General features: G+C 46.2%; 1 protein-coding gene across 1 annotated transcript in view; it reads right to left on the bottom strand.

Annotated features, from left to right (window-relative positions):
* Nucleotides 1–27,865, bottom strand: part of LOC140393581 (testis-expressed protein 47-like) — an 88,852-nt gene that overhangs the window by 46,105 nt on the left and 14,882 nt on the right. The window contains exons 3-4 of the mRNA XM_072479858.1: nucleotides 27,551–27,654; nucleotides 10,672–10,730 (exon numbers count right to left, since the gene is read on the bottom strand). Coding sequence (XP_072335959.1) covers nucleotides 10,672–10,730; nucleotides 27,551–27,654 — 163 coding nt within the window. The remainder of the gene's footprint in view (nucleotides 1–10,671; nucleotides 10,731–27,550; nucleotides 27,655–27,865) is intronic.

The raw sequence follows: 27,865 nt of genomic DNA, 5'->3' as shown, positions 1-27,865 counted from the left end.
TAAAGGAGATCTGATGGGAGATAATAAGGATAGTGCACCTCAGATTAAGGAAGAAATCCAGGAAATGAAAAGTTTCAGATGTTTTTACTGTAATAAAATAACCATGTAAGGTCACATTGTTAGGTAGTTTGGGAGGAATATTGCCAGAAAAGGTGGTAATATGTGGAATTCAGGGTGAGAAGAGCAGTGTTTCATTATATAAGGTGAGGTTGGAGAGTCCAGTGAAGAGTGGTGAAGTGGTAGAAGGAGTAATAGAGAAACTATCTTGTCCAGGAATACAGTTTATCTTGGGTAATGATATAGCTGGATCGTAGGTGGGAGTGATGCCTAGTGTGGTTGATAAGCCAGTGGAAAATCAAACAACCGAGTTGTCAAAAGGCGTCTTTCCTGGGATTTTTCCGGATTGTGTAGTAACAAGGCCGCAAAGTCACAGGTTGAGACAAGAGGAGAAATCAAAGAGAGAAGATAAAGTTGTAATTCAATTATCAGAAACGATTTTTGATCAGATGGTTGGAAAAGAACAAGAACAGGTGGAAGATGAGGTGGATATTTTTAGTTCAGGAATGTTGGCAGAGTTACAACAGAAAGATATAGAAATAAAACAGATGTATGTATCAGAAAGCATACACGGAAGAGGAATCTGAGTGTAAACCCGAATGTTATTACCTTAAAAATGATGTCTTAGGGCAGCATGGTGGCGCAGTGGTTAGCACTGGGACTACGGTGCTGAGGACCCGGGTTTGAATCCCGGCCCTGGTCACTGTCTGTGTGGTGTTTGCACATTCTCCCTGTGTCTGCGTGGGTTTCACCCCCACAACCCAAAAGATGTGCTGATTAGGTGGATTGGCCACACTAAATTCCCCTTAATTGGAAAAAAAATAATTGGGTACTCTAAATTTATTTTTATCAAATGATGTCTTAATGAGAAAATGGAGACCTTTACATATGCAGGCGGATGAAAAGTGGGCAGAAGTTCATCAAGTGGTATTGCCGGTAGGGTATAAAAAGGAGGTGTTGCGAGTAGCACATGAGGTCATTTGGGAGTAAGGAAAACTCAATATAAAATACAAAAAATATTTTTATTGGTCTGGACTACATAAAGATGTAGTTAAATTTTGTTGATCATGTCACACATGTCAAGTGATAGGGAAACCTCAAGCAGTGATAAAACCATCACCCTTAATACCCATTCCAGCATTTGAGGAACCTTTACAAGGATCTTAATTGATTGCGTAGGACCGCTTCCTAAAATGAAAAGTGGGAATCAATATCTTTTGACTATAATGGATGTGTCTACTAGGTTTCCAGAAGCCATTCCATTACACAATATTACAAGTAAAAAGATTGTGGGGGAGTTACTTAAAATTTTTACTAGATATGGACTACCCACAGAAATACAATCGGATCAAGGATCAAATTTTCCCTCAAAGTTATTCAAGGAGGTTATGGATATCTTAGGAGTAAAACAATTTAAATCAATCACGTGCCATCCAGAATTAGAATGGTGGCCTCAAACATGAAAGACAATGTTGAGGGCTTATTGTCAAGATTATCCAGAGGATTTGGGTAAAGGAATTCCATTCGTACTGTTTGCAATTAGGGATGCACCTAATGAATCAACCAAACACTCAACCAGAGGAATTAATCAACACAGGCAGTAAGGAGGGGGGAAACTGTGGGGACATATACGGACGGTTGCTGGACAGGGCAAGACTATCACTGGACGAACTAGACAGAAATGGGAGGACGAATTGGGGACGGAAGTGGGTTGAGGACTCTGGAGCGAAGCACTGAGCAGGGCCAACTCCATCTCCTCCTGTGCTAGGCTAAGCCTCATGCAATTTAAAGTGGTGCACAGAGCTGACCTGATTCGAAGCCGAATGAGCAAGTTCTTCCCGGAGGTGGAGGATAAATGTGATACGTGGCGCCCAGGGCAGACGGCAACACTAAAAGGGGAACTAAACTAACAATAAGGGAAGGGGAAGGGAGGTAGGGGTGGGGACCTCATGTAAAAACCATTGTAAATAAGACACAAACTTATTTGTAAATACCAGATACACTTGAGCTATTTTTTCTGTAAAAACTGGAAAACACCAATAAAAATAGTTTTTAAAAAAATAAACTGGCACAAAGCACTAAAACACTTGGCCAGAATATGTCATACAATTGCCTTCACCAACTGCACATTAATGCAGTAGAACCCTTTGTAGTTCGTATACCTCTACCTTATTGAAAATCCTGCTATCTTCATTGTACTTCTCTCAGCTTAGAAAAAAAACAATGAACTCAGCTCTCCCTCACCTCCCTGATATCCAATGGACAGTATACTAGGATATTTTCACTGTATGGTTTGCTTCTGTTTGGAATAATTCTGTTGCAAAAGCAGTTAAAGTGATGATGACCTTGGTAGCCACTAGCAGTGCCATCTTTATGCTGGTGTAAGATTGGCAGCACTAATTATCAGAGGTGTGGAGCGTATGCGAGAGTCACCGGTGTACTTTCAAACATCACTCCCGATCTGTGGCTCCTTGTTATTCCAATGTAAAGTGTGATTGGGTTAGGCCGGCCGCTGTGAACCCTCTCCCGCCGGCGTGGATTAAACCACCTACCTTACCGGCCGGAGCAGGCGGCACGGGCGGGCTCCGTGGTCCTGGGGGGTGCCCCCACGGTGGCCTGGCCCACGATCGGGGCCCACCGATCCGCGGGCAGGCCTGTGCCGTGGGGGCACTCTTTTTCTTTCGCCTTCGCCATGGTCTTTACCATGGCGGAGGCAGAAGAGACCCCCTCCCCTGCGCATGCGCGGGGATGACGTCAGCAGCCGCTGACACTCCCGCGCATGCGTGGACTTACGCAGGCCGGCGAAGTCCTTTCGGCCCTCTCTGGCATGGCGCCAAAGGCCGTCCACTGCAGCCGGTGGAGCGGAAACCACTTCGGCGCGGGCCTAGCCCCTCAAGGGATTCTCCCCTTGGGGCGGAGGGGTCCCGGCGTGATGGAGTGACGGGAACCACTCCGGTGTCGGGACGCCCCAAAGGTGCGGAAGTCTCCGCACCTTTAGGGGCCAAGCCCTCACCTTGAGGGGGTCTCTTCCGCCTCCGCCATGGTGAAGACCATGGCAAAGGCGGAAGAAAAAGAGTGCCCCCACAGCACAGGCCCGCCTGCGGATCAGTGGGCCCCGATTGCGGGCCAGGCCACTGTGGGGGCACCCTCCGGGGCCAGACCGCCCCGCGCCCCCCCAGGACCCCGGATCCCACCCGCGCCGCCTGCTCCCACCTGTAAGGTAGGTGGTTTAATCCACGCCGGCGGGAGAGGGTTGACAGCGGCGGGACTTCGGCCCATCGTGGGCCGGAGAATCGCCGGGGGTGGGCCCGCCGACCGGCGTGGCGCAATTCCCGCCCCCGCCGAATCTCTGGTGGTGGAGAATTCGGGACACGGCGGGGCGGGATTTACGCCAGCACCCGGCGATTCTCCGACCCGGCGGGGGGTCGGAGCATCCCGCCCCATATCTATAATGCAGAAGAATTCCCTCAGCACAGGAATCCACGCAGAGAGCAGCGAAGAGAATCGGCACAGAAGCCACATGCCATTTTTTACAGCATTAACTGCCCCAAGGTAAATTTAAATGTCCCATGTGAGTGTTAGTGAATGTGAACGTGAGTGAGTTAAGTTGGTCATGTGGCAGGTGGATGGGTTGGCTGGTGGGTAAGGTGACAGGGTGAAAGGTGGTTTGGATGAAAGATGAATGATGTGGTAGGGTGGCAGGTGGTAGGGCAGCAGGTGGGTAGGTTGGCAGGTGGGTGAGGTGACAGGGTGGAAGATGGGTAGTGTGGCAGGTGTGTAGATTAGTGAGTGGGTAGGTGGGTCGCAGGGTGGTCAGGTAGGGAGAGGTTGTCAGGTCAGGGGCTAGTCAGATTGGGTCTGGGAAGTTAGGGGCTCAGGAGGACGTTTGGGGTAGTCAAGAGAAGGTCGAGGGGGGAGTTGGGGGGAATAGTGTGATTGATGGGAGGGGGGTCCAGTTGTATAGTTACTCAAGAGTTAGACTAGGGTTCTTCTGACTAACATTTCCTGGGTAACTATCCAGGTAAGTAAATGGGAATTTCCAACGTCTCCGACTTTAACTCAGAGAAACATTTGCAGAGGGTGCGCGGAGAATGGGAATTGCCTATTGAAAGTTCAAACTTCCAGTGCTATTCCCACAGTCAGTGCATCAGGACTTCTGTGGGATCTCCAGCTGACTCTCCTGACTCTCATCTTGAGTCATATGTCCTGTCTCTGATGATCTATAAAGTGGAAGATCTGGATTCATGTCTTTACTGCAAAACTATTGGAAAAGCCCATTCACAGAATCACAGAATCTTTACAGTGCAGAAGGAGACCATTTGGCCCGTCAGGTCTGTACTGGCTCTCTGAAAGAGCATTCTACCCAGTCCCCATTTGTTGCATTTTTAACAGCGATATTCATTAGAACAAATAGACCAGTTAAGCATTTGTGCTTTTGTGATCAGGCCTGTCCCATCATTGTACACAACAGTTTTTTTTTTTACTGCTGGCATTGACTAATTTACAGAAGCAAGGAAGTTAAACTGAACCCTTATAAAGCCCTGGTTAAGTCACAACTAGAGTACTGCATCCAGTTCTGGTCATGATTCTTTCGAGAGGTTATGAAGGTCCTGAAGAGGGTGATGAAGAGGAGATTTTCCAGAATGGTTCCAGGGATTAAGGAATTTAGCTCAAAGTTAGATTAAAGGTGATGGTGTTATTCTCCTTGGAACAGTTTGAAAGGAGATCTTAAAGTGGTGTACAGAGTCCAACAGTTTTTGATAAGATGTGCAAAGAAAGCAAATTGTGGTAGTAGAGGTATTACGGATACCTCTACATACCTGTAGAGGTATTACCTCATAGGCTGGAGCACCATTGGTGGAAACTGTATGCTTTCTATTGGTTAAGATGTATGGTAGCTCCGCCCTGCTAAGCAGGGTATAAGAGCCCGTGCCGCCCCAGCAGCCTTCATTCTGTACCTGAGCTGCTGGGGGAAACATCTAGCTTATTAAAGCCTTCAGTTGGACTACAACCTCGTTTTAGTGGTCATTGATCGTGCATCAATTTAATAAGCTAGTTTTTTTTTTAAAAGGATGGAGCTCCGAATCAAGCTGGAGTGTCTGCAACTCAGCCCCCACGCGGCGAACTCAGTGGCAATCTTCAAGCATTGGCTGGCGTGCTTTAAAGGGTATCTCGGGACGGCCGAAAATACACCCACGGGAGAGCAGAAAATGCAAGTCCTGCACTCAAGGGTGAGCCCAGAGATTTACACCCTCATTGAGGAAGCGGAAGACTTTGATGCAGCAATAGAGCTACTAAAAGGACATTATATTCGCCGGGTAAACCACGCTACGCCCGGCACCTGCCAGCAACGAGGCGACAAACCCCTGGGGAATGGCTGGAAGATTCTACCGTGCACTCCTGGTGTTGGGGAGAAACTGCAGCTGCCCACAAGTTTCGGCGAGCGAACACACTGAACTCTTGGTCCAGGACGCTTTTGTGGCAGGTATGCTATCCTCACAAATCCGCCAGCGACTGCTAGAAAAAGACACTCTAGATCTCAAGGAGGCACGGGCCTTGCAGACTCCCTGGACGTGGCCTCCAGAAACGCCTGCTCTCAAGTTCCCCACCGCGCGGCAGCTCCCTGGGCAGCGTGGAACCCCTCCGCAGCCGACCCCGAGACATCCCCCATCCCCCCACAAGCCTGCGCTGCAAGGCGGCCTGGTAACTCAGGGGGCCCTGCTGCTACTTTTGCGGGCAGGCCAACCAACCCCGCCAGCGCTGCCCAGCCCGCGCATCCACCTGCAAGTGATGCGGCAAAAAGTGCCATTTTGTGAGGGTATGTCAGGCCCGTGAGGTTGCCGCAGTCTCCGGCGGCGAATGCGGACCACCACCGCAAACCTCTCCACGGTCCCCGTGCGGCCAGCGGTCGCCGCCATCTTCCTACTCCAGGGCCACGTGCGGACCCCGGGCGCCGCCATCTTGTCCCGCGGACGCCACGTTAGAGGGATGGGCGCCGCCATTTTGTGCACCCCCAGCCATGTGCAACCGATGGGAGCCGCCATCTTGGATGAACCCCCAGGACCCCAGCTCAGCTGACCACACACTGCCCGAAGAGAACACTCAACTGCTGCGATTAGCCTCGGTGACTCTGGATCAGTCCCAGCCTCGAACACTCTCAACTGCTACAACGACTGTATTCATCAACGGGCACGAGACGTTCTGCCTAATTGACTCTGGGAGCACGGAGAGCTTCATACACCCCGACACGGTAAGGCGCTGTTCTCTCCTCATCCACCCCGTTAATCATAAAATCTCCCTGGCTTCCAGTTCACACTCAGTGGAGATAAAGGGGTTTTGTATAGCAAACCTCACAGTCCAGGGAAGGGAGTTCAAAAATTTCCGTCTCTACATCCTTCCCCACCTCTGCGCGGCCACACTCCTAGGTTTAGACTTCCAGTGTAACCTCCAAAGTCTAACCTTCAAATTCGGCGGCCCTATATCCCCCCTCACTGTCTGCGGCCTCGCGACCCTTAAGGTTGACCCGCCTTCCCTGTTTGCGAACCTCACCCCGGATTGCAAACCCGTCGACACCAGGAGCAGACAGTACAGTGGCCAGGATCGGATCTTTATTAGGTCAGAGGTCCAAAGGCTACTGAGGGAAGGAGTCATTGAAGCCAGTAACAGCCCCTGGAGAGCTAAAGTAATGGTGGTAAAGACCGGGGAGAAGCATAGGATGGTTATCGACTACAGTCAGACCATCAACAGGTTTACGCAGCTGGACGCGTACCCTCTCCCCCGCATATCCGACCTGGTAAACAGGATCACGCATTACAAGGTCTTCTCCACGGTGGATCTTAGGTCCGCCTATCACCAGCCCCCCATCCGCACTAGTGACCGCAAACACACTGCCTTCGAGGCAGATGGTCGGCTCTACCACTTCTTAAGGGTTCCATTCGGTGTCACCAACAGGGTCTCGGTCTTCCAGCGCGAGATGGACCAAATGGTTGACCGGTACGGTTTACGGGCAACATTCCCGTATCTCGATAATGTCACCATCTGCGGCCACGGCCAGCAGGACCACGACACCAACCTCCGAAAATTCCTCCAGACCGCAAAAATCCTTTACCTTACATACAACAATGATAAATGCGTGTTTAGCACCGACCGCTAACGGACAGGTAGAGAGGGAGAACGGAACGGTCTGAAAGACCGTCCTACTGGCCCTACGGTCCAGGAATCTCCCGGTCTCCTGCTGGCAGGAAGTCCTCCCGGATGCCCTCCACTCCATCCGGTCACTGCTTTGTACCACCACCAACCAGACACCTCACGAACGTCTCCTTGTCTTCCCCAGGAAGTCCTCCTCTGGGACCTCGCTCCCGACCTGGCTGGCAGAACCCAGACCCATCCTGTTCCGAAAACACGTGCGGGCGCACAAGTCAGACCCGTTGGTCGAGAGGGTCCATCTTCTCCACGCTAACCCCCAGTACGCCTACGTGGCGTACCCCGATGGCCGACAAGATATGGTCTCCCTACGAGACCTGGCGCCCGCCGGAGCCCCACGCACACCCCAGCCACCAGTCCCACCCTCCCCTCCACCAGGGCACCTTACAGAAGGATCGGTCCTTCCGCCGGCCCCGTCCAGGCCCCCCCACCCACCGACGCACCCCGCAGGTGCTCCCTTCCCAGGTCAACCGTTTTCCCCACCAGCGCCGTCTAGGGGTGCCGAAGCTGCCATGGAGATCGAAGCCACGCTCCCGGAGTCACAGACGCCCGAGCCTCCACTGGAGTCACCACCGAAGCTCGGACGATCACAGAGGACGACCAGGGCCCTCGATCGACTGATTGCTTCACTTTAAATTGTAAACTATAAATTTAAATCATCAATTGTAAATAGCTATCAGAATTGTAAATAGTTACAAAGTGCTGTACGGAGGTATTACGGTACCTCCATAACTAATTCTACCACGTTGCCATGTTTGTAGTATCAGGCCATCACCCCCGCCGGACTCTTTTTTTAACAAGGGGTGAATGTGGTAGTAGAGGTATTACGGTACCTGATAGGCTGGAGCACCATTGGTGGAAACTGTATGCTTTCTATTGGTTAAGATGTATGGTAGCTCCGCCCTGCTAGGTGGGGTATAAGAGCCCGTGCCGCCCCAGCAGCCTTCATTCTGTACCTGAGCTGCTGGGGGAAATATCTAGCTTATTAAAGCCTTCAGTTGGACTACAACCTCGCTTTAGTGGTCATTGATCGTGCATCACACATCTAATAAAAACCATTGGTGTAAAGTGAGAGGACATGGGTTTAAGCTTTTGGGCAAGAGATAAAGGAGAAGAAGAACTTCTTATATTCAGCTTGTGATAATGACCTGGAGCTCATGGCCAGTGAGGGTGGTGGAAGCGGCGACAATCAATGATGTCACAATAAACTTGATGGGCTGAAAGGCCTCTGCCTTCTATGCTATAATGATTCTATGACTATTTTTCAGCAAAGCAAAGGTTGTCTAATCTACACTAGATTCCATAGAAATGTGCTCATCCTGTTGTATGAGGTCCCGATGGCGAATGTGGCCACAAATAGGAGGAGGTCCGAGTACTTTTGGTTGCACCGAGGGACGAGACAGGGGTGTCCCCTCTCCCCCCTACTCTCCGCACTGGCGATTGAACCCCTGGCTATGGCACTGAGAGAGTCGAGGAACTGGAGGGTGTTGGTGCGGGGTGGGGAGGAGCATAAGGTATCGCTTTATGCGGATGACCTGCTGCTGTATGTGGCGGACCCGGTGGGAGGAATGCCAGAGGTAATGAGGATCCTTAGGGAATTCGGGGACTTTTCGGGGTACAAGCTCAATATGGGGAAGAGGGGGGATTGGCGAGCTCCCACTAAAAATGGCGGAAAGGAGCTTCAGATATTTTGGGGTCCAGGTAATCAGGAGCTGGGGGGCACTGTATAGGCTTAACTTTACAAGGCTGGTGGAGCAAATGGAGAAGGAATTCAAGAGGTGGGACGCGTTGCCGCTGCCCTTGGCGGGTAGGGTGCAGTCAATCAAAATGACGGTGCTCCCAAGGGTTTTGTTCCTGTTCCAGTGCCTCCCCGTGTTTATCCCGAAGCGGGTTAACAGGAGTATAATAGGGTTTGTGTGGGCGCGAGGGACTCCGAGGGTGAGAAGGGTGTTCCTGGAGTGGAGTAGAGATGGGGGGGATGGCGCTGCCCAACCTCTGTGGGTACTACTGGGCCGCCAATGCGACGATGGTGCGCAAGTGGGTGATGGATGGGGCTGCATGGAAGAGGCTGGAGACGGCGTCCTGTGTGGGTACGAGTCTGGGGGCGCTGGCAACGGCACCGCTGCTGCTTCCTCCAAGAAGGTATACCACGAGCCTGGTGGTGGCGGCGGCCCTCAAAATTTGGGTGCAGTGGAGGTGGCATGGGGGGAAGTTGGGGCCTCGGCGTGGACCCCATTACGGGGGAACCACCGGTTCACCCCAGGAAGAACAGGCGGAGGGTTTTCGGGGTGGCACAGGGCAGGGATACGAAAGTTGGGAACCTGTTTGTGGACAGGAAGCTCGCAAGCTTGGTTGAGGTGGAGGAGAAGTACGGGGTCCCCCGGGGAACACCTTCGGGTACTTACAGGTAAGGGCGTTTGCCAGACGGCAGGTGGTGTAATTGCCGCGGCTACTGCCACACACAGTACAGGACAGGGTGCTCTCTGGGGGGTGATCTCGGAAACTTACCAGGTGATGAAGGAGGAGGAGGAGGCCTCGGTGGTGGAGTTGAAAGGTAAGTGGGAGGAGGAGTTGGGAGAGGAGATCGAAGAGGGGATGTGGGCAGATGCCCTAGGGAGGGTGAACTCTTCCTCTTCGTGCTATAGGCTCAGCCTCATACAGTTTAAGGTGCTGCACAGGGCAGACATGACCGGGACAAGGATGAGCCGGTTCTTTGGGGGTGAGGACAGGTGTGTTAGGTGTCAGGGAGCACAGCAAATCACACCCATATGTTCTGGGCATGCCTAGCGCTGGAGGAATTTTGGAAGGGCGTAGCGAGGACGGTGTCGAGGGTGGTAGGATCCAGGGTCAAACCAGGCTGGGGGCTCTCAATATCTGGGGTAGCAGAGGAGCCGGGAGTGCAGGAGGCGAAAGAGGCCGGAATTCTGGCCTTTGCGTCCCTGGTAGCCCATCGAAGGATTCTCCTTCAGTGGAAAGATGCGAGGCCCCCAAGCGTGGAATCCTGGATCAGCAATATGGCAGGATTCATTAAATTGGAGAGGGTGAAATTCGCCCTTGAGAGGGTCGGTACAAGGGTTCTTTAGGCGGTGGCAACAGTTCTTAGACTTTCTGGCAGAACGATAGACATTGGTTAATGGCAACAGCACTCGGGGGGGGTTTACTTTATTTTTGTTTTGTTTATGTTATTTGCACTGGAGGGTCTGAGGGGGTGTATACACCTGTTGTGTTAAGTCGGGGTGTTAATGTTAATTTATTATTTATGTACAGGGGGGGGAGGGGTTTGGGGGGTTGCTTTTTTAGATTGTGTTTTGTACTTAACCCTGTTGGGTTCCTTTTTCTTTCTCATTTTGTTATGGATATTTTATGAAAACCTTTAATAAAAGTTATTTTAAAAAAAAGAAATGTGCTCACCCTTCTTCAGATTGATTGGTGAGATCCCGTATTACAGAGTAAAGCACATCAATGGAAGACTGAAGTAAAAAAGTGAAAAGCCATTATCAGAACTGTTTTATTATCTGTGCTTAGATCAATACAAACTCAATCAAAGAGTCAGTTTCGGTGTTGTCTTTGGTGTTTCATTGAGATACTGTTTTTGCATGTTCCCCTAACTGGGTATTATTGCCACACCACATGGTTGTTTACATCACTTCCAGCTGTGACGCAGACATTCGCATTAACATGGCGGGATTTTCTGCCGCCCCACTGGTTGCAGAGTTCCCGATGATGTGGGGATCTTGGCAGGGGAAAAAACAGGATTGGCATAGGTGACAGCATCAAAGTTCACACCCCGCCCGGCCAGCAGGATGCAAATGGGTCATTTGAACCTATTTGCATCCTATTTATAGCTGGACGCCAGATTCTCCATGCCTCAGTGATGCTCCAGCCCTGTAGGTTGGAATTCATGTGGGTATGGATTGGTGCAAGTATTTGCTGGCATAGCCCAGGTGTGGTGGGCCATGGAGGTAAGCATTTAATGTAGGTGCCCCAAAGTCCATTGGAGTGCCCCCCACAATGCAAATCCTGCCTATCCCATCCCAGCCCTCCATCAGAGACCCCCCAACAGAGACCTCCCCATCAGAGACCCCTCCCCAAACAGAGACCCCACCCCCAAAAGAGACCCCCCCAACAGAGATCCCCGATATCAACCCCCCCCCATATCATTATATCAGAGACCCCCATCCATCAGTCACCCCTGCCTGGAAGCTAAAGAGCAGTCCAGGCAGAAACAGGGAAAAATCACTGCTTTTTCACTTACCTGTCCCATACACCTGCTGCCTCAGACAGATGAGTACAAAGCAGCAGCTGTTACTTCAAACCCACATTATAAGGCTTTACACCCCTCAGATCCTTTGATCTGCGAGGCTTCTCTTCACTTTCAAACCAAAATAGCTTTTAGGAGGCAACAATTGTTTCCAGGCAGCCAGGTTTCTGGATTGTTCATTTTCATTTCCCTTCACGCTTTAATGTGCCTCAAGTACCCTGCTGTGAACCTAACCACAATGTTTATAAACATCTAGGAGTTAAGTGCTTTCATTTCCTCTTTTTATCAGCAGAAAGAAGTTAACTGCTTTTGATGTGGTCAGGAGCAGTCACGCATAGCTAGATGTCTCTGATGGGGCAGTCTGTACAGCAATGCAGCACAGGAATTGGCCCTTTGGCCCTACAAGTCTGTACCGGTCATGATACCAACCTTTGCCAAAACCCTCAGCACTTCCTTGTGCCGTATCCCTCTGTACCCATCCTATCCATGTGTTTATCAATATGCCTTTTGAACGTCATTAATGTATCTGCTTCCGCAACCTCCTCTGGCAATGTGTTCCAGGCACTCACCACCCTCTAAACTTTGCCCCACGGACCTTAAACCTATGCCCCCTGGTGACTGACCCCTCCACCCTGGGAAAGAGTGCCTGCCCATCTCTCTGTCCATGCCACTCATAATCGTGTAGACCTCTGTCAACATCCGTCTTTCTAATGAAAACAGACCGAGTCTATTCAGCCTCTCCACATAGCTAACACCCTCCAGACCAGGCAACATCCTGGTAAAGCTCCTCTGCACCCTCTCCAAAGCCTCCACATCCTTCTGGTAGTGTGGCGACCAGGATTGTGCGCAATATTCCAAGTGCGGCATTACCAAGGTTCTATACGACTGTAGCATGACTTGCCAGTTTTTACACTCGATGCTCCATCCAATGAAGGCAAGCATTCCATATGCTTTCTTGACTACCTTGTCCACTTGTCGTGCCACCTTCAAAGATCTGTGGACATGCACGCCCAGATCTCTCTGACTTTCTATATTTTTAAGAGTTTTGCCATTTACGGTATATTTCCCCTCTGTTAGACATACCAAACTGCATTACCTCACATTTGTCCAGATTAAACTCCATTTGCCATTTATCTGCCCAAGTCTCCAACCTATCTAAGTCCTGCTGTATCTTCTGACAATCCTCAACACTATCTGCCTACTCCACCAACCTTGGTGTCATCCGTGAACCTACTGGCTACATTTTCCTCCAAATTGTGTATGTACACTACAAACAACAGAGGCTCAAGCACAGATCCCTGTGGAACACCACTAGTCACAACCTTCCAGTCAGAAAAACAACCCTCTACTGCTACCTTTTGCCTTATGTGACCATGCTAGTTCTGTATCCATCTTACCACCTCACCTCTGATCCCATGTGAATTCACCTCCTGTACCAGTCTGCCATGAGGCAACTTGTCAAAGGATTTACTGAAGTCCATGTAAACAACAACCACCGCCCTCCCCTCATCAATCATCTCTGTCACCTCCTCATGGTTGGGTTGCCTTCATGTGTGTGGGCTTGGGGTGGGGCCTGACCCAGCAATTCCGTTGATGGGGGAGGAGCCCTCATCAGCGGGGGGGGGGGGGGGGGGCAGGATTTGCATTTGGGGGGGGGGGCACAGGCCACCGAACCTTGGTATCAGGCTGGCCGTTCAAAATGATGGCCTGATAGCGGGATTCAGAATGGAATCTCTTAAGCTACCCGCCATCCATAAATTTGCATGGTAAGAGAGAGAGTATCACTTCTGGGCACTGATCCTAGCGTCAGCGCAAACCAGAAGCCATTCACTTCTGGCGGGAGAACATGGTCCCGCAAACGAAGCATCCTGTCCCGCGTATTCAAATTGCTTTGCTTACTTTCACTATCACACCATCCTCCTTCCCCTGAATAGAGCATCAATTCAGTTTAACATTGCTCTGTTTACAAATACATTATTTCTAATGAGGTAAGAAAATGGTATCAAAATTACAGACTGGTAGTATAATATGCAAGTACATATAAGTTGCAAATCAGAACACCTTTTATGTAAATGCAATTATCTACATTAGTAACATTAAATACCGATAGCTTTCCCCTCAAATCCTTACTTATAAGCAACTATCAACACTACTTTTTAAAAAAATTATAAATTTAGAGTACCAAATTATCTTTTTCCAATTAAGGGGCAATTTACCTACCCTGTACATCGTCAGGTTGTGGGGGTGAGACCCACGCAGACACTGGGAGAATGTGCAACTCCACATGGACAGTGACCCGAGGCCGAGATTAAACCTGGGTCCTTGGCGCTGTGAGGCAGCACTGCTAACCCCTGCGTCACCGTGCTACCTCATTAACACTACTTAACATAGGAAATTACAGTCTGTGCGAACAACACCTAAAATGATTATTCTCCAAAGCACTGTCCTTCCTGTTTGTTCCCTGTGTACTCCCTTATTTCTCCTTTATTTTATTTTGCTGTTGTATTTTTGACCTATGGATGATTAATGGACATGCCACTTTAAGACAAACAGTCTGCAAGAATCCTGTACTTTTAATTCAAGCAGAAGCCTGTGCTGGTTTAAACTGCTGATTGCAGATTGGCCAGTGTCAGTGATGACTCGGCTTGATGGAGTTGACTGATGGGCAACAAATTGGCCTAAAAGGCTGTGCTTACCCGCTAACAGGTGGTAATTAGAGCTGAACCAACTAATATGTTTTTTCAGAGTCCCAGGGTTCCAGTTTGGTTTCAGTTTTGATTCTGACAGCCTGATATAAGAATTCATTTTAATCGTCAGTTTTGCCAAACTTGTCAAATGTTCCTGACGCATTTTACTTCGCAGATAATTTTTTATTCTTTTCAATGTGGAGAAAGAATGTTCACCAGAAATATTTGTGACAGGTATTGTTAAAAAAAAATTCATAATGGTGTCCACATTTGGAAAGATTGACTGCAAACCATCATGTACAAGTGTGTGAAAATCAGCTGTGATCTCGAAGCACAATGCATGTCATTATTGATGGAATGAATGAATTGTTTTACTTCATCTTCAAAATGATTTGTGTCTATGTCCTCCCGGTAAAATGCAATTAATCTCTTACAGCAGCAGCTCTTCACATTCACATCCAAACCTTTGTCAAAAAGCACACAAAATAATTCAACAGTTTTCTTCAGAGATTCACTTTAACTCTGCAATAGTACCAATATTGTGTCACAAATAACATTGACAGTCTCAATGATGATCTTCTCTTTCCTTTTTAAAGTGATATAATTGTCTCCAGTTCCCTCAAATAATAACTTCCTGTGTCTTGTTTGCTTCTGATCATCGGAGGAACCTGTATTGTTCGTTAATGTTAGTGCCTCTGCTTCCACTAAGGTATAGTCATTTCGAACTTCCATGCCAAAAGGTCTAACCGAAGCTAACAATTGTGAAACATTTAATAAAGTTGTTTCAACATTTTGGAGTGATTTGCTGACTGCATTAAGTCTTTGAAGTAACTTTGAAGTTCCACAAAACAGTAAAAACTGAAATATTGTATTTGTAATTGTATTTTTCAAACATCTCTGCTGAAGTTTTGCTTCAGCTTTCACCCATGGTTTCTCTGACTTTGATGTGACTATGCCTGATGAGCATTCCTTTATATCAACAATAAGTTCAATCACAAAGCCAAAACAGCATCTGAATGAGCAGATCACCTAGTGTCACAAATTCTTTTGACCGTCAAATGTGCCTGTCCCAAGCATGATTTCAGCATATTCTACCGATGCATGGAGACCAAAAATAAGGCATACAGTTTTTGAATAAAATCCAAAAAAACGTCCAACTGCCTCTAAATATTGAACAGCTGTGTTGCAGACTAAATTCAATGAGTGACTGGAACATGGGATGAATAAGCCACAGGGACTTGCATTGTTCAGCCTTCTTTGTGGACCTGGATATTTTCCAGCCGTATTTGTGAAATAATCGAAGCTCTGCCCAGAACAATGTTTGATGTCCAAACCTAAATTTGCAATGATTTCCAAAACAGTTGTCTCCAGTTGGACAAAGCAGAGAAATCGCTCTACAACTTCACCATCACTGGTCAAATATCTTAAAATTAATGTTAATTGGTCCACAATTATTGAATAGTATTTGGTATCCTTTACTTTATTAGTGAATTGGTTTCTGAGCCGAGTTGCCATTATAGTGATGAGGTTATCAAAGGTTCTGTGCATTAAAAAGTTGGTCTTCTCTAGCCACAATATTGATAACTTCAAATGCTCAAATTCACTGAGATATTCAAGGCAAGCTAAAAAATGACCTATTCGATTTGACACTGATGACTCATCATGTCCTCTTAAAGTAAGCCCCAAGGAAGACAGCAGTTTGATGTGGCAACAACACATCTCAGCACTTCCCTCCAATAAGAACGCTCCTTTTCAAACTGAGCCGATAACGTAGAATCAATTCTTCCATATAATTTACATCTTTGAATGAATGTACTGTCATGTGAGAGTACCTTTAAGAGATGGATGTTTAAGCAATGTACCTTTAAGAAAACAGTGATGTCAGAGAGTGGGTGGAGCCGAGCTCAGTTCAGCCGTTTTGAAGTTTCAGTTTTGAGGAAAAGAGCTTGGGTGTGTGTCTATGTTTTGCAGTGAGCTGGATCTGCTGTGATCTCTGCCATGAAAAACTATCTCTGGATCATTTGGATGATTTAAACTCATAATAGTAAAGCCTTTAACCTGATGCGTTTCTGTTTAAAGGTGTTAAGTCCCATGGATGTTGAAAGGGATAACTGAAGGATTATTTAGTGTTGTAATATTTTCAGGGTTATCTTTGAAGTAAGGGGTGTTAAGGGATCCAATGTTTATTTAAAAGGTTAAGTTGAGTTCATAGAATAAACATTGTTTTGTGTTAAAAACCACGTGTCCATAATTGTAATATCACACCTGGGGAACAAGCCGCGTGCTTCAAAAGCAACAATCCATTAAAGGGAGAGGTTGGTTGAACTCCATGATACATTTTGGGGTTCTGAAAATGCCTCACACATAACAATTGAGGTCTCGAGGGGGATAAAAGTCTATCTATTAGATTGGCTTTTGTGAACATAAAGACAGTGAAGGTTTGCTGCTTTTCCGGTGTGGTATTTTAGTTTAAGTGGGGAGAGTGTTGTGAACAATGGCTCTTTCGGAGGCTCAGAAGTTTTTGGGGTTGGGCGCGGTAACATGTGATACCTTACGGACAGAGAGTAAAAACAGACTGTTAGGTTTGGCGAAAGCATTGCAGTTAACACTGCCTAGCAAAATACGAAAAAATGAGGTACTCAACGTGGTATCTGCGCATTTACGTTTGCCTGTGATACAGTCTGACTCATTAGATATGGCAAAGCTCCAGTTGCAGATTAAGCAATTTGAACATGAAAAAGAATGAAAGCAACTTGAACATGAAAAAGAATTAAAGCGGCTTGAATATGCAATGGTAGAAAAAGAAAGAGATAGAGATAGAGAGAAAAAAGAAAAGGAGAGCGAAGAAAGAAACAAAGAAAGAGATAGAGAGGAAAGGGAAAAAGAGAGAGAGTTTGAACTTCGGAAAATGGCTCTGAAACATGACAATCAGTTAAAATTGGCAGACGCAAAGGGACACATACAGTTGGAGGAGATGAATGAGGATAGTGAGACAGAGCGTCATAGTCGAAGACGTGGTGGGGATCTATTTAAATAAGTCCAAGCATTGCCAAGGTTTGACCAGAAGGAGGTAGAAGCCTTTTTCATTTCATTTGGAAAGGTGGCTAAACAAATGCACTGGCCACAGGACATGTGGGTATTACTGATTCAAACAAAGCTGGTAGGTAGGGCTCGTGAAGTGTTTGCATCTCTACTGGAGGAGGCATCTGGAACATATGAGGAGGTGAAGAAATCCATCTTAAGTGCATATGAACTAGTGCCTGAAGCTTACAGACAAAGGATTAGAAATTTTAAGGAAATAATTTGGTCAAACATACATGGGGTTTGAACGGCTCAAGCAGAGTAATTTTGATAGGTGGATAAGGGCTTTGAAAATAGACCAAACGTATGAAGTTCTCAGAGAAATTATACTTGTGGAGGAGTTAAAAAATTCAATTCCTGATGTAGTGAGAACTCATGTGGAAGAACAGAGGGTTCAAACTGCGAGATTAGCAGCGGCAATGGCAGATGATTATGAATTAGTTCATAAATCAAAGATTGTTTTCCGACATCAGTTTCAGCCGGTGAGGGATAGAAACTGGGGACATGAGAAATACTCAAGTGGTAAAGGTAAAGGTGATCTGATGGGAGATAATAAAGAGAGTGTACCTCAGATTAAAAAAGAAATCCAGGGGGGTGGAAAAGAAATGAAAAGTTTCAAATGTTTTCACTGCAATAAACTAGGCCATGTAAAGTCACAGTGTTGGTGGTTGAAGAAAAGCACTGGGAAGGCTAATGTGGTAAAACAGGATAAGACAGTGGGATTTGTTAGAGTGATAAAGGAAAGCCCAAGGGAAGCGAAGGAGGTGCAAACGATTGTACAGCCTGTTCAAGAAGTAATTGTTAAGAAGGTGCCAGATGTCTTTAAATAATTTACTTGTGTGGGTAAAGTTTACTCATGTGTATCAGGAGGAGCAGGTAAAGAAGTCACAATTCTAAGAGATACAGGGGCTAGTCAATCTTTAATGGCAAGAGATGAGAAATTATGTAGTTTGGGAAGAATGTTGCCAGAAAAGGTGGTAATATGTGGAATTCAGGGTGAGAGGAGCAGCGTTCCATTAGATAAGGTAAGGTTGGAAAGTCCAGTGAAGAGTGGTGAAGTGGTAGTAGGAGTTATAGATAAACTATCTTGTCCAGGAATACAGTTTATCTTGGGTAATGATATAGTTGGATCGCAAGTGGGAGTGATGCCTACTGTGATTGATAAGCCAGTGGAAAATCAGACAACAGAAGGGTTGAAGGATGAATATCCTTGGATTTTTCCGGATTGTGTAGTAACAAGGTCGCAAAGTCATAGGGTAAGACAAAGGAGAAATCAAAGAGTGAAGATGAAGTTGAAGTGCAATTATCAGAAACGATTTTTGATCAGATGGTTGAAAAAGAACAAGAACAGGTGGAGGATGAGGCGGATATTTTTAGTTCAGGAAAATTGGCGGAGTTACAACAGAAAGATGTAGAAATAAAACGGATATATCAGAAAGCATATACGGAAGAGGAATCCGAGAGTATACCAGAGTGTTATTACCGTCAAAATGATGTCTTGATGAGAAAATGGAGACCTGTACATATGCAGGCGGATGAAAAGTGGGCAGAAGTTCATCAAGTGGCAGCACGGTAGCATTGTGGATAGCACAAATGCTTCACAGCTCCAGGGTCCCAGGTTCGATTCCGGCTTGGGTCACTGTCTGTGCGGAGTCTGCACATCCTCCCCGTGTGTGCGTGGGTTTCCTCCGGGTGCTCCGGTTTCCTCCCACAGTCCAAAGATGTGCGGGTTAGGTGGATTGGCCATGCTAAATTGCCCATAGTGTCCAAAATTGCCCTTAGTATTGGGTGGGGATACTGGGTTATGGGTTATGGGGATAGGGTGAAGGTTTGGACCTTGGGTAGGGTGCTCTTTCCAAGAGCCGGTGCAGACTCGATGGGCCGAATGGCCTCCTTCTGCACTGTAAATTCTATGAAAAAAAAAAATTCTATAAGTAATATTGCCGGTAGTGTATAGACAGGAGGTGTTGCGAGTGGCACATGAGGTACCAGTGGGAGGTCATTTGGGAATAAGGAAAACTCAAGCTAAAATCCAGAAACATTTTTATTGACCTGGACTACATAAAGATGTAGTTAAATTTTGTCAATCATGTCACACACGTCAAGTGATAGGGAAACCTCAAGCAGTGATAAAACCAGCGCCCTTAATACCATTCCAGCATTTGAGGAACCTTTTACGAGGGTCCTAATTGATTGTGTAGGACCGCTTCCTAAAACAAAAAGTGGGAATCAATATCTTTTGACTATAATGGATGTGTCTACTAGGTTTCCAGAGGCCATTCCAGTACGTAATATTACAGCTAAAAGGATTGTGGAGGAGTTACTTAAATTCTTTACTCGATATGGATTACCCACAGAAATTCAATCGGATCAAGGATCAAATTTTACTTCAAAGTTATTCAAAGAAGTTATGGATAGCTTAGGAATAAAACAATTTAAATCAACTGCGTGCCATCCAGAATCGCAGGGAGCGTTAGAAAGGTGGCATCAGACATTAAAGACAATGTTGAGGGCTTATTGTCAAGATTATTCAGAGGATTGGGATAAAGGAATCCCATTTGTATTGTTTGCAATTAGGGATGCACCCAATGAATCTACCAAATTTAGTCCTTTTGAACTAATTTTTGGGCATGTGGTAAGAGGACCACTTAAATTGATTAAGGAAAAATTGGTGGGTGAGAAATCGGAAATTACACTATTGGATTACGTGTCAAATTTTAGGGAACGATTAAATAGAGCAGGTGAATTGGCTAGACACCATTTGAAAGTTGCACAAAATGTGATGAAACGGGTAGCGGACAAGAAATCCAAAGTTCATAGTTTTGCCAGTGGGGATAAAGTTTTAGTATTGTTACCAGTGGTAGGGGAGCCTTTAAAAGCGAGGTTTTGTGGACCGTATCAGATTGAAAGGAAATTAAGTGAGGTGAATTATGTAGTAAAAACACCAGAGTGAAGGAAAACTCACCGAGTGTGTCTTGTGAATATGCTAAAAAGGTACTTTGAAAGAGAAGGAGAGAAAAAGAAGGTTTTAATGATTCTAACTCAAAGTGACGAACTAAATCCAGATGACTGTGAATTTGATATACCTCAAATTAAATTGGAAAATGAGGATGTTCTTAAAAATTGGGATGAATTGTTAAGTTACCTTCCAGAGGAAAAACAAACTGACCTGAAAGACTTATTGATATCACATGGGCAAGTTTGTAGAAATAAATTGGGAAGTACTAAAATGGCTATACATGATGTAGATGTGGGAAATGCTGTTCCTATCAAACAACATCCATATAGACTTAACCCTTTAAAATTGGCACAGGTTAACAGAGAAATTGAGAGTATGTTTAAAAATGGCATAATTGAAGTGGGTTGCAGCCAATGGAGCTCACCCATAGTGATGGTACCTAAACCAGATGGTACCCAACGGTTGTGTGTGGACTATCGAAAGGTGAATGCAGTTACAAGAACGGACTCTTACCCTATCCCACGATTGGAGGATTGCATTGAGAAAGTGGGACAATCTGCTTTTATTTTCAACTTCCAGACATGGAAAGAACATTTTAAACATCGTATGGAGTTCTTCGATCGATTTCAAGGGGCGGGTTTGGTGATGAACCTAGCCGAAAGTGAATTTGGAGAAGCCCGAATCACTTTCCTTGCAGCGTTTCCGATACCCTCAAGACAAAGGGAAATAATGCTATCTCTTAGCATGAATTAATTTGATCGATCCTTTGTGCAAATGATTTGTAGCGTGGTTGCTCCACTGATGGACTTGCTAAACAAACGTCAAAAATGTCAATGGACAGCGGACTTTCAACAGGCATTTGACTGCCTGAAAGCTGTGATCACCAATGTTCCTGTATTGGAGAATTGCAAGGGGCTCTGTGGTCAGATTGAACTAAAGTATCTGAATCTAAAGAGAAATGCCAAGGTGTAGAGGAATGGATGGATCGTGCAGAGACTTTCTTGTTCAAAGAGACTGTCAATCGAGAAGGATTTCGGTTGGAGGAAGAAGAACGGGAAAAATGGACTACATTATTATGCCTGTTTGCGTATGTTGGTTTTTTTTTAAACGAAAAGGTATATTTACTGTGTACATTTTTAAGTGGATGGTGCAAAAGTGAAAAATGAAACCATCTTGAAGTTGATGGTTTATTTTTTTTTCTTGGGGGGTGGTGTCATGTGAGAGTACCTTTAAGAGATGGATGTTTAAGCAATGCACCTTTAAGAAAACAATGATGTCAGAGAGTGGGTGGAGCTGAGCTCAGTTCAGCCATTTTGAAATTTCAGTTTTGAGGAAAAGAGCTTGGGTGTGTGTCTGTGCTTTGCAGTGAGCTGGATCTGCTGTGATCTCTGCTATGAAAGACTTTTTCTGGACCATTTGGGTGATTTAAACTCATAATAGTAAAGCCTTTAACCTGATGCGTTTCTGTTTAAAGGTGTTAAGTTTCATGGATGTTGAAAGGGATAACTGAAGGATTATTTAGTGTTGTAATATTTTCAGGGTTATCTTTGAAGTAAGGGGTGTTAAGGGATCCAATGTTTATTTAAAAGGTTAAGTTGAGTTGGTTGAACTCCATGATACATTTTGGGGTTCTGAAAACGCCTCGCCCATAACAGTACACATAACCTTTTGGAAGTTTCATGATCAGCAATATCTCTTCTAACATTTCTCCAGTTAGAATATCATCAACAAATGATTGTTTACTTTCACTAGGGTCAGGAAATAATTTGCAAACATAACAACCTTCGACATTTCTGAAAACAAATTGACCAGTTTCTCCTTTTCATCATGCAATTTCTCTTCAGCCTCAGAAAATGGGACTCATGAGGCTTTCGGTCTCGAACCTCAAACTCCTTTCACAAATTGCCCATGTTACCAATGTTCTCTGGTTTATTTATTATGAAATATTCAGTCATGCCCAGTGGAACGGGTGGCTGTAAGACAATGTCTTCGGGGTAGGTTTCTTCCCTCGCTTCAGCTGCAGAACAATGGGTTTGAGCAGTATCTTGTAGTGTTTCAGGTAACGTGTTGCCTCTGGAAATCGGCAGGTCAAAGTCATCAGACAAGTCACCAAAATGTTTTGTGAATGTTTTTTTTAAATTATATAAATTTAGAGTACCCAATTAATCTTTTCCAATTAAGGGGCAATTTAGTGTGGCAAATCCACCTACCCTGCACATCTTTGGGTTGTGGGGATGAAACCCACGTTAACTGGGAAGAATGTGCAAACTCCACACGGACAGTGACCCAGAGCCCGGATCGAACCTGGGACCTCGGCGCCATGAGGCAGCAATGCTAACCACTGCACCACCGTGCTGCCTCCAGTGAATGTTGTTGTTGACGATAACTGTGCAGTTTGAGCACTGCTCAGGACTTCAAACCTTTTAAAGTAAAGTGCAAACTGTATTTTCGCCGCGTTTCCCTTGCCTTGCCTTCAACTTTATGCACTTTTGACCACCAGATTCGTAGTGTCCCTTAATATTGACTGATCTATGAATTTTTATAAAGAGCAGGCTCCTTTGCCCTCATCAGCCTTCGCCTAGGTGTCAAGTCACCCCTGCAGCTTTGTTCATGGAATGTGGGTGTCGCTGGCGGGTCCAGCATTTATTGCCCATCCCTGAGAACGTTGCTGTGGATCTGGAGTCACATGTCAGCCAGACCAGGTAAGTACAACAGGTTTCTTTCCCTAAGGGAACCTAAAGGACATTAGTGACCTGATGCTTTTTTTACAATAAGCACTTCATGGTCATCTTTAGACTTTTAATTCCAGAATTTTTTAAAATTTAAATTCAAATTTCACCATCTGTCATGGTGGGATTTGAACCCGGCTCCCAGAACATGGCTCAGGGTGTCAGGATTACTAGTCTAGAGACAATACCACTCTACCACTGCTCCCCTTGACAACCTAAGCTCGCAGGTGTGCTAGTGGTGTCTCACTGCCTGCTGCTGCTGGCTATCTGGCCTGACCTCTGCTCTCGCCCTCACCAGTCCAGTTGCCTCCCAACCCTCTCACTCTCAGCTGCGATCTCTGGTCAAGTTGCCCCACTCTTCCTGAAAACCACGATGCCGGTACTTGCCTGGCTCTTGCTCCTCCCGACTGCTCACCTCTCGTTAGGGTGGGTGGGCCTCAACCATCGGCAACCATGTGTGCCCCTGGCTAGCTGCTGCTGCTGGCTATCTGGCTGGCCTTTGCCCTTGCCGGTCTGGATGCCTCCAGCCCTCTCACTATCAGCCCTTGCTTCTGGCTCTAATCAAGTCGCCTCGCTGGTCACTTCTCCCCGAGCACCACAACGTCAGCGCTTGCCTGGCCCTCACACCTCACAACTTCTCACCTCTTGCTCAGGTGGCCTGGTCTTGAGCCTCGATGACCACATGTGCTCCTGACTGTCTGCCTGGCTGCTGCTGTGTGTTGGCTTTATCTGGCCTTACCTGGCCTGGTCTCTGTTCTTTCTTTAGTTGGTTGGTTGATTGGTCACCTGCCCGCCCTCCTTAGCCCTGGCCTCAGGTCAAGAGTCACCTCGTTGCTCGCCTTGACGGCCATTGGCCAGCATCGCCTTGCCTCGCTGAAGGCTTCGCAGGCTCGCAATCCAATGTAAGATCAGCGACCGCACTTTTGCATCAGGCTGCCGGACCGAATGTCAGAAACCTGGCTGCTGCCAGTGGAAGGTCAGAAACCTTACATCAGACAGTCAGTAGACCTGCTCTAAGTCTCCACCACCTCTCAACCTCTGCCACAGTTTTCCTACTCTGAAAGGGAGTCCACCAATCAAAGACTGATGTTGGTCTGTATTGCCTGCTGGTGGACGCTTACATTTCTTCAGCCTACCAGCAAATTCAGAGCTACTAGGCTCTGAGCGGTACTCCCACACCATAGCCCATCTCTCAATATGGGCCTGGGCCTGCGCTACAACGTTGTGCTTTTCATTGTAAATCTGCCTCTGATACTGTCAATCTTGAAATGAGGATACTGGGGAGATGATATGTGATTGACAGACCATTTCTCACACATGTCTTCAAATGATTACATCCAATATGACTTCCATCAGGGCACTGAAAAGACTGAAAATGGCACTCACAGTGTGGGCCACAGCTGCACTTCACATGTCCTTGGGTCTTTAAACAAACAATATTTAGAGTGGTAACTGGTTATGAGTAGGTTCTTTTCAACCGTGAACAGATCCATCACTAGCTTAGTCCATGGAGGAGATGGAATATTGTGTGGCTAGTGCAGCTCTTTCTGCTGTTTGGGTTGGTGTACTTAGCAAGCGTCACAAGCCTTTAACCTAGTTGGTATCTTTGCTAATGCCACGGCAGAACTCTGATTCATGAGCAAGGCATCTCAACTTCTCATTCCCCATATGGATCTGGTGAAGTTGACTATCTTGACGGTCATCTTGCTCGAACAATTGCTACCCACCAAAGATTTTGTAGAAAGCGCAGATGCTGGTATCATTGAAGCTCACATGTCACTAAGCTCATTCATCTCTGAAGAGCATAAGCATCATTTAGTAAAAGTGGAACCAGCAACATGAAATGGCTTGAGACCTAATCACCTGAGATGATATTTTCCATTATGATGCATAACATAAAGCCAACAGCTACAAACTGAAAGTATCCAACTCAGCCTTGCACAATTCAGGGAGGTACAGCAGAAACTTCATGCCACGAAATGCAAACTGCCTGTGTCAATAGGATGCTATTGCTAACAACAGAGTTGCTCTCCTGATGGTGACAGATGGTGAACCACACATCAACAAGAGTAAAGAGATGCCCTGCTGAGCTGAGCACTACTGTGATCTTTGCTGCTCTGAGTCAGGCAACTGCCAGTTGATGGACAGCTAGACATCTGAGAAATTGAAGCCCTCTCTCACGCTTCCTGTCATAGATAAGTTAGATGAAGAACCACCTTCACTTGAGCTTGAAAAGGGTATAGAATGCTGAGTGAAAAGGATGGCAGTCGGCAAGTACAGAATCCCAGCTGAACTGCTCATGCACCCTAATTGTCCTTGAGAAGGTAGTGTTCTTGAACTGTTGCAGTCCTTGTGGTGTAGGCACACCATCAGTGCTATTAGGAAGGGACTTCCAGGATTTTGACCCAGCAACAGTAGGAACGATGATATATTTCCAAGTCAGGATGGTGTGTGGTTTGGAGGGAAACTTGCAGATGGTGGTGTTCCCTATGAAAGATTGTAGGACTGTCACCTATCTCCCTTTCTCTCCGCCCCCCCACCCCCCACCCCACCCCAGTCAGCAAGAGCTATACTTCAGTGCAACTGCTCCTCCCTCTCCAAACCTTCCTGGATCTCAGTTGAATGAGACCAGGGGATCAGACAGAAATCCTAGTGTTCAGAGGTTGACTAGAGAGATGAGAATATAGCTGACCATTTTTCTCGTCCATTTAACTCCTGATTATTTGGTGTCCTTTTAGTCGGCCAATTGTGCTCATCCTTAACCACCCACCCAAAACCGTCCTCCTCCACTTCAAATGGCCACAGTTGCAGAGCAACTGTGTTCCCAAAAGATTTAAGAAATGGTGTGCGTCACATTTCAGACCCTCTCCAATACCTTCTACCCTCTCCATCACCCATTAGCTTCCCCCATCATCCTTGATCCACCCACTATAAACATTCCTCATCCATCTGCTACCTTTGGACCTCCCTTCATTACTCTTTACCCGTTTACCATCATTCTCCACATGCCTTCTCTTCCCTCAGAGCCTACACCTGTTACCGTCCCCATGCCCACCCTGACCCCCTCCCTTTATCTGCACCTCCTTTTTTATTTCCTTTCATGACGCCCCCTCTCCCCCCCGCCAGCCATGACATCATCCAATACCTGACCATGACCCTGGACCTGCCACTATACTGCATTCCACTTCCCCCTCTCAGTGAGATTGTTTCTTCCGCTGCAAAGGGTCTCACCCTTGACAGCACTGACCTTAGCCTTTCGGGTCATCTATCTTTATACAGCCCTGCCCCAAAACACCCTCCTTCACATGACCCACATCCATGATGTTAGGCCCTTCCCTACTCTGCAGGTCCTTCCCTCCTTCCCACTGCCCAGCCCCATTACATTTTGACTGCCACCACTCAATCTGAACACTCCACAAAGAGGAAAAAGCAATGGCTACTCACTCCTACTCCAAGTACACTACCTTGTCTGCTCCATGCCACTTATATACGCTTGTCAATCTGAAGGCGTGTATTTCTCACTCATGTCATGTGATCGCACCTTTAAGAAATGGGGATTTATAAAATAGCTGTAGTGGATGTACCTTTAAGAAATGGGTGTTTATCAGTGATGTCAGAGAGTGGGTGGAGCTGGGCTGTCTGTCTGCTTGACTTTCACTTTGGGCTCGCAGCTGCAGGATGTGTTTAGTTTCATTTTAGATTTGCTACAGTCACAGCAAGTTGTGTATGCATCTCTGCAAGCTTATGAATGTTCATTTTGTGATTTCAAAGTGGTATCTGTTCTCAGTAGTGAAGTTAAACCTGATGTCTTTCTGTAAAAAGGGTTCTTTTTGTCTTATGGATGTTGCAAGGAAAGATTAAGAATTACTTAGAGAGTACTCTATTCTTTGGGGGATCAATTGGTGTTTACTATGGGTTTATAAAGTGTTAACTGGTTTCATAACTTCTGCACTGTAAATTCTATGATAATCTATGATAAATAAACATTGTTTTAATTTCAAAGTACTGTAGATTTCTGTTGCATCACACCTATACAGTAGGCCCGTGTGCTCCCCATAACCACAATCTATTAAAAGTTGTGGGTCAGGTGAACTCCATGATACATTCTAAACCCTGGCCCATAACACTCGGCAATAACTTAATTTGAAATGTCTACATAATTCTGGCGAGAATGAATGAAATGCAGATGCATACAAAAGAGCTTCCTGATGCTTGCCGTTGGGAAGCTTGACCAGCCTTCAAACATCTGAGAACTTAATACTTTGGTTTGATTCTTTGTTGGGAATATGATTTTTGGCCTCCAGGACAATAAAGTTCCCCTGCCTGTGTTGCTTCACAGTCTCAGGAGCTGCACAAGATTCCACCAAGCGTGCATTTTCCACCTTTCATTATTGCAAAGACTACTCCTGAGATTCGTGCACCGAAGGTGCTAACTCTTGAAGTTTACAATTTGTTTTAAAGTTGTGACTGTTTTGAATGATTGAACATAACTGGACCCTGTGATTTCAGTGTGAGTCATTCTTGCTGTCCATAGTAAATTGTGATGGTACCAGGCCCAAAGTACATTGCTCACCTCCAGCAGGTGGATATAATGGGTTGAGTGCATCAGCAATAATCCTGTTATTGGCATTTCCTGATACTGAGAGTGTAATTTGTGAGCCAATGCTTCATAGTAATCTACAAAGTAGCAGAGGATTAATTCAACTTAAAAATAGGACACAATTCATAACATTTAATCTGAAAAATATTTAAGGCAGCTACAAAAACAACCAAAATAGCATAAAGATAAAAATCCCTCTTTGCCTAGATTATTCTCCAGTCCACTCATTGCTGTAATATTATTTGATATACTCTGCCCTCACCCAATAATCCCTGACATCTGTACACC

This window comes from Scyliorhinus torazame, chromosome 17 (assembly GCF_047496885.1).
Source record: "Scyliorhinus torazame isolate Kashiwa2021f chromosome 17, sScyTor2.1, whole genome shotgun sequence".
Classification (NCBI taxonomy): domain Eukaryota; kingdom Metazoa; phylum Chordata; class Chondrichthyes; order Carcharhiniformes; family Scyliorhinidae; genus Scyliorhinus; species Scyliorhinus torazame.
This window is presented reverse-complemented; position numbering and strand designations above follow the sequence as displayed.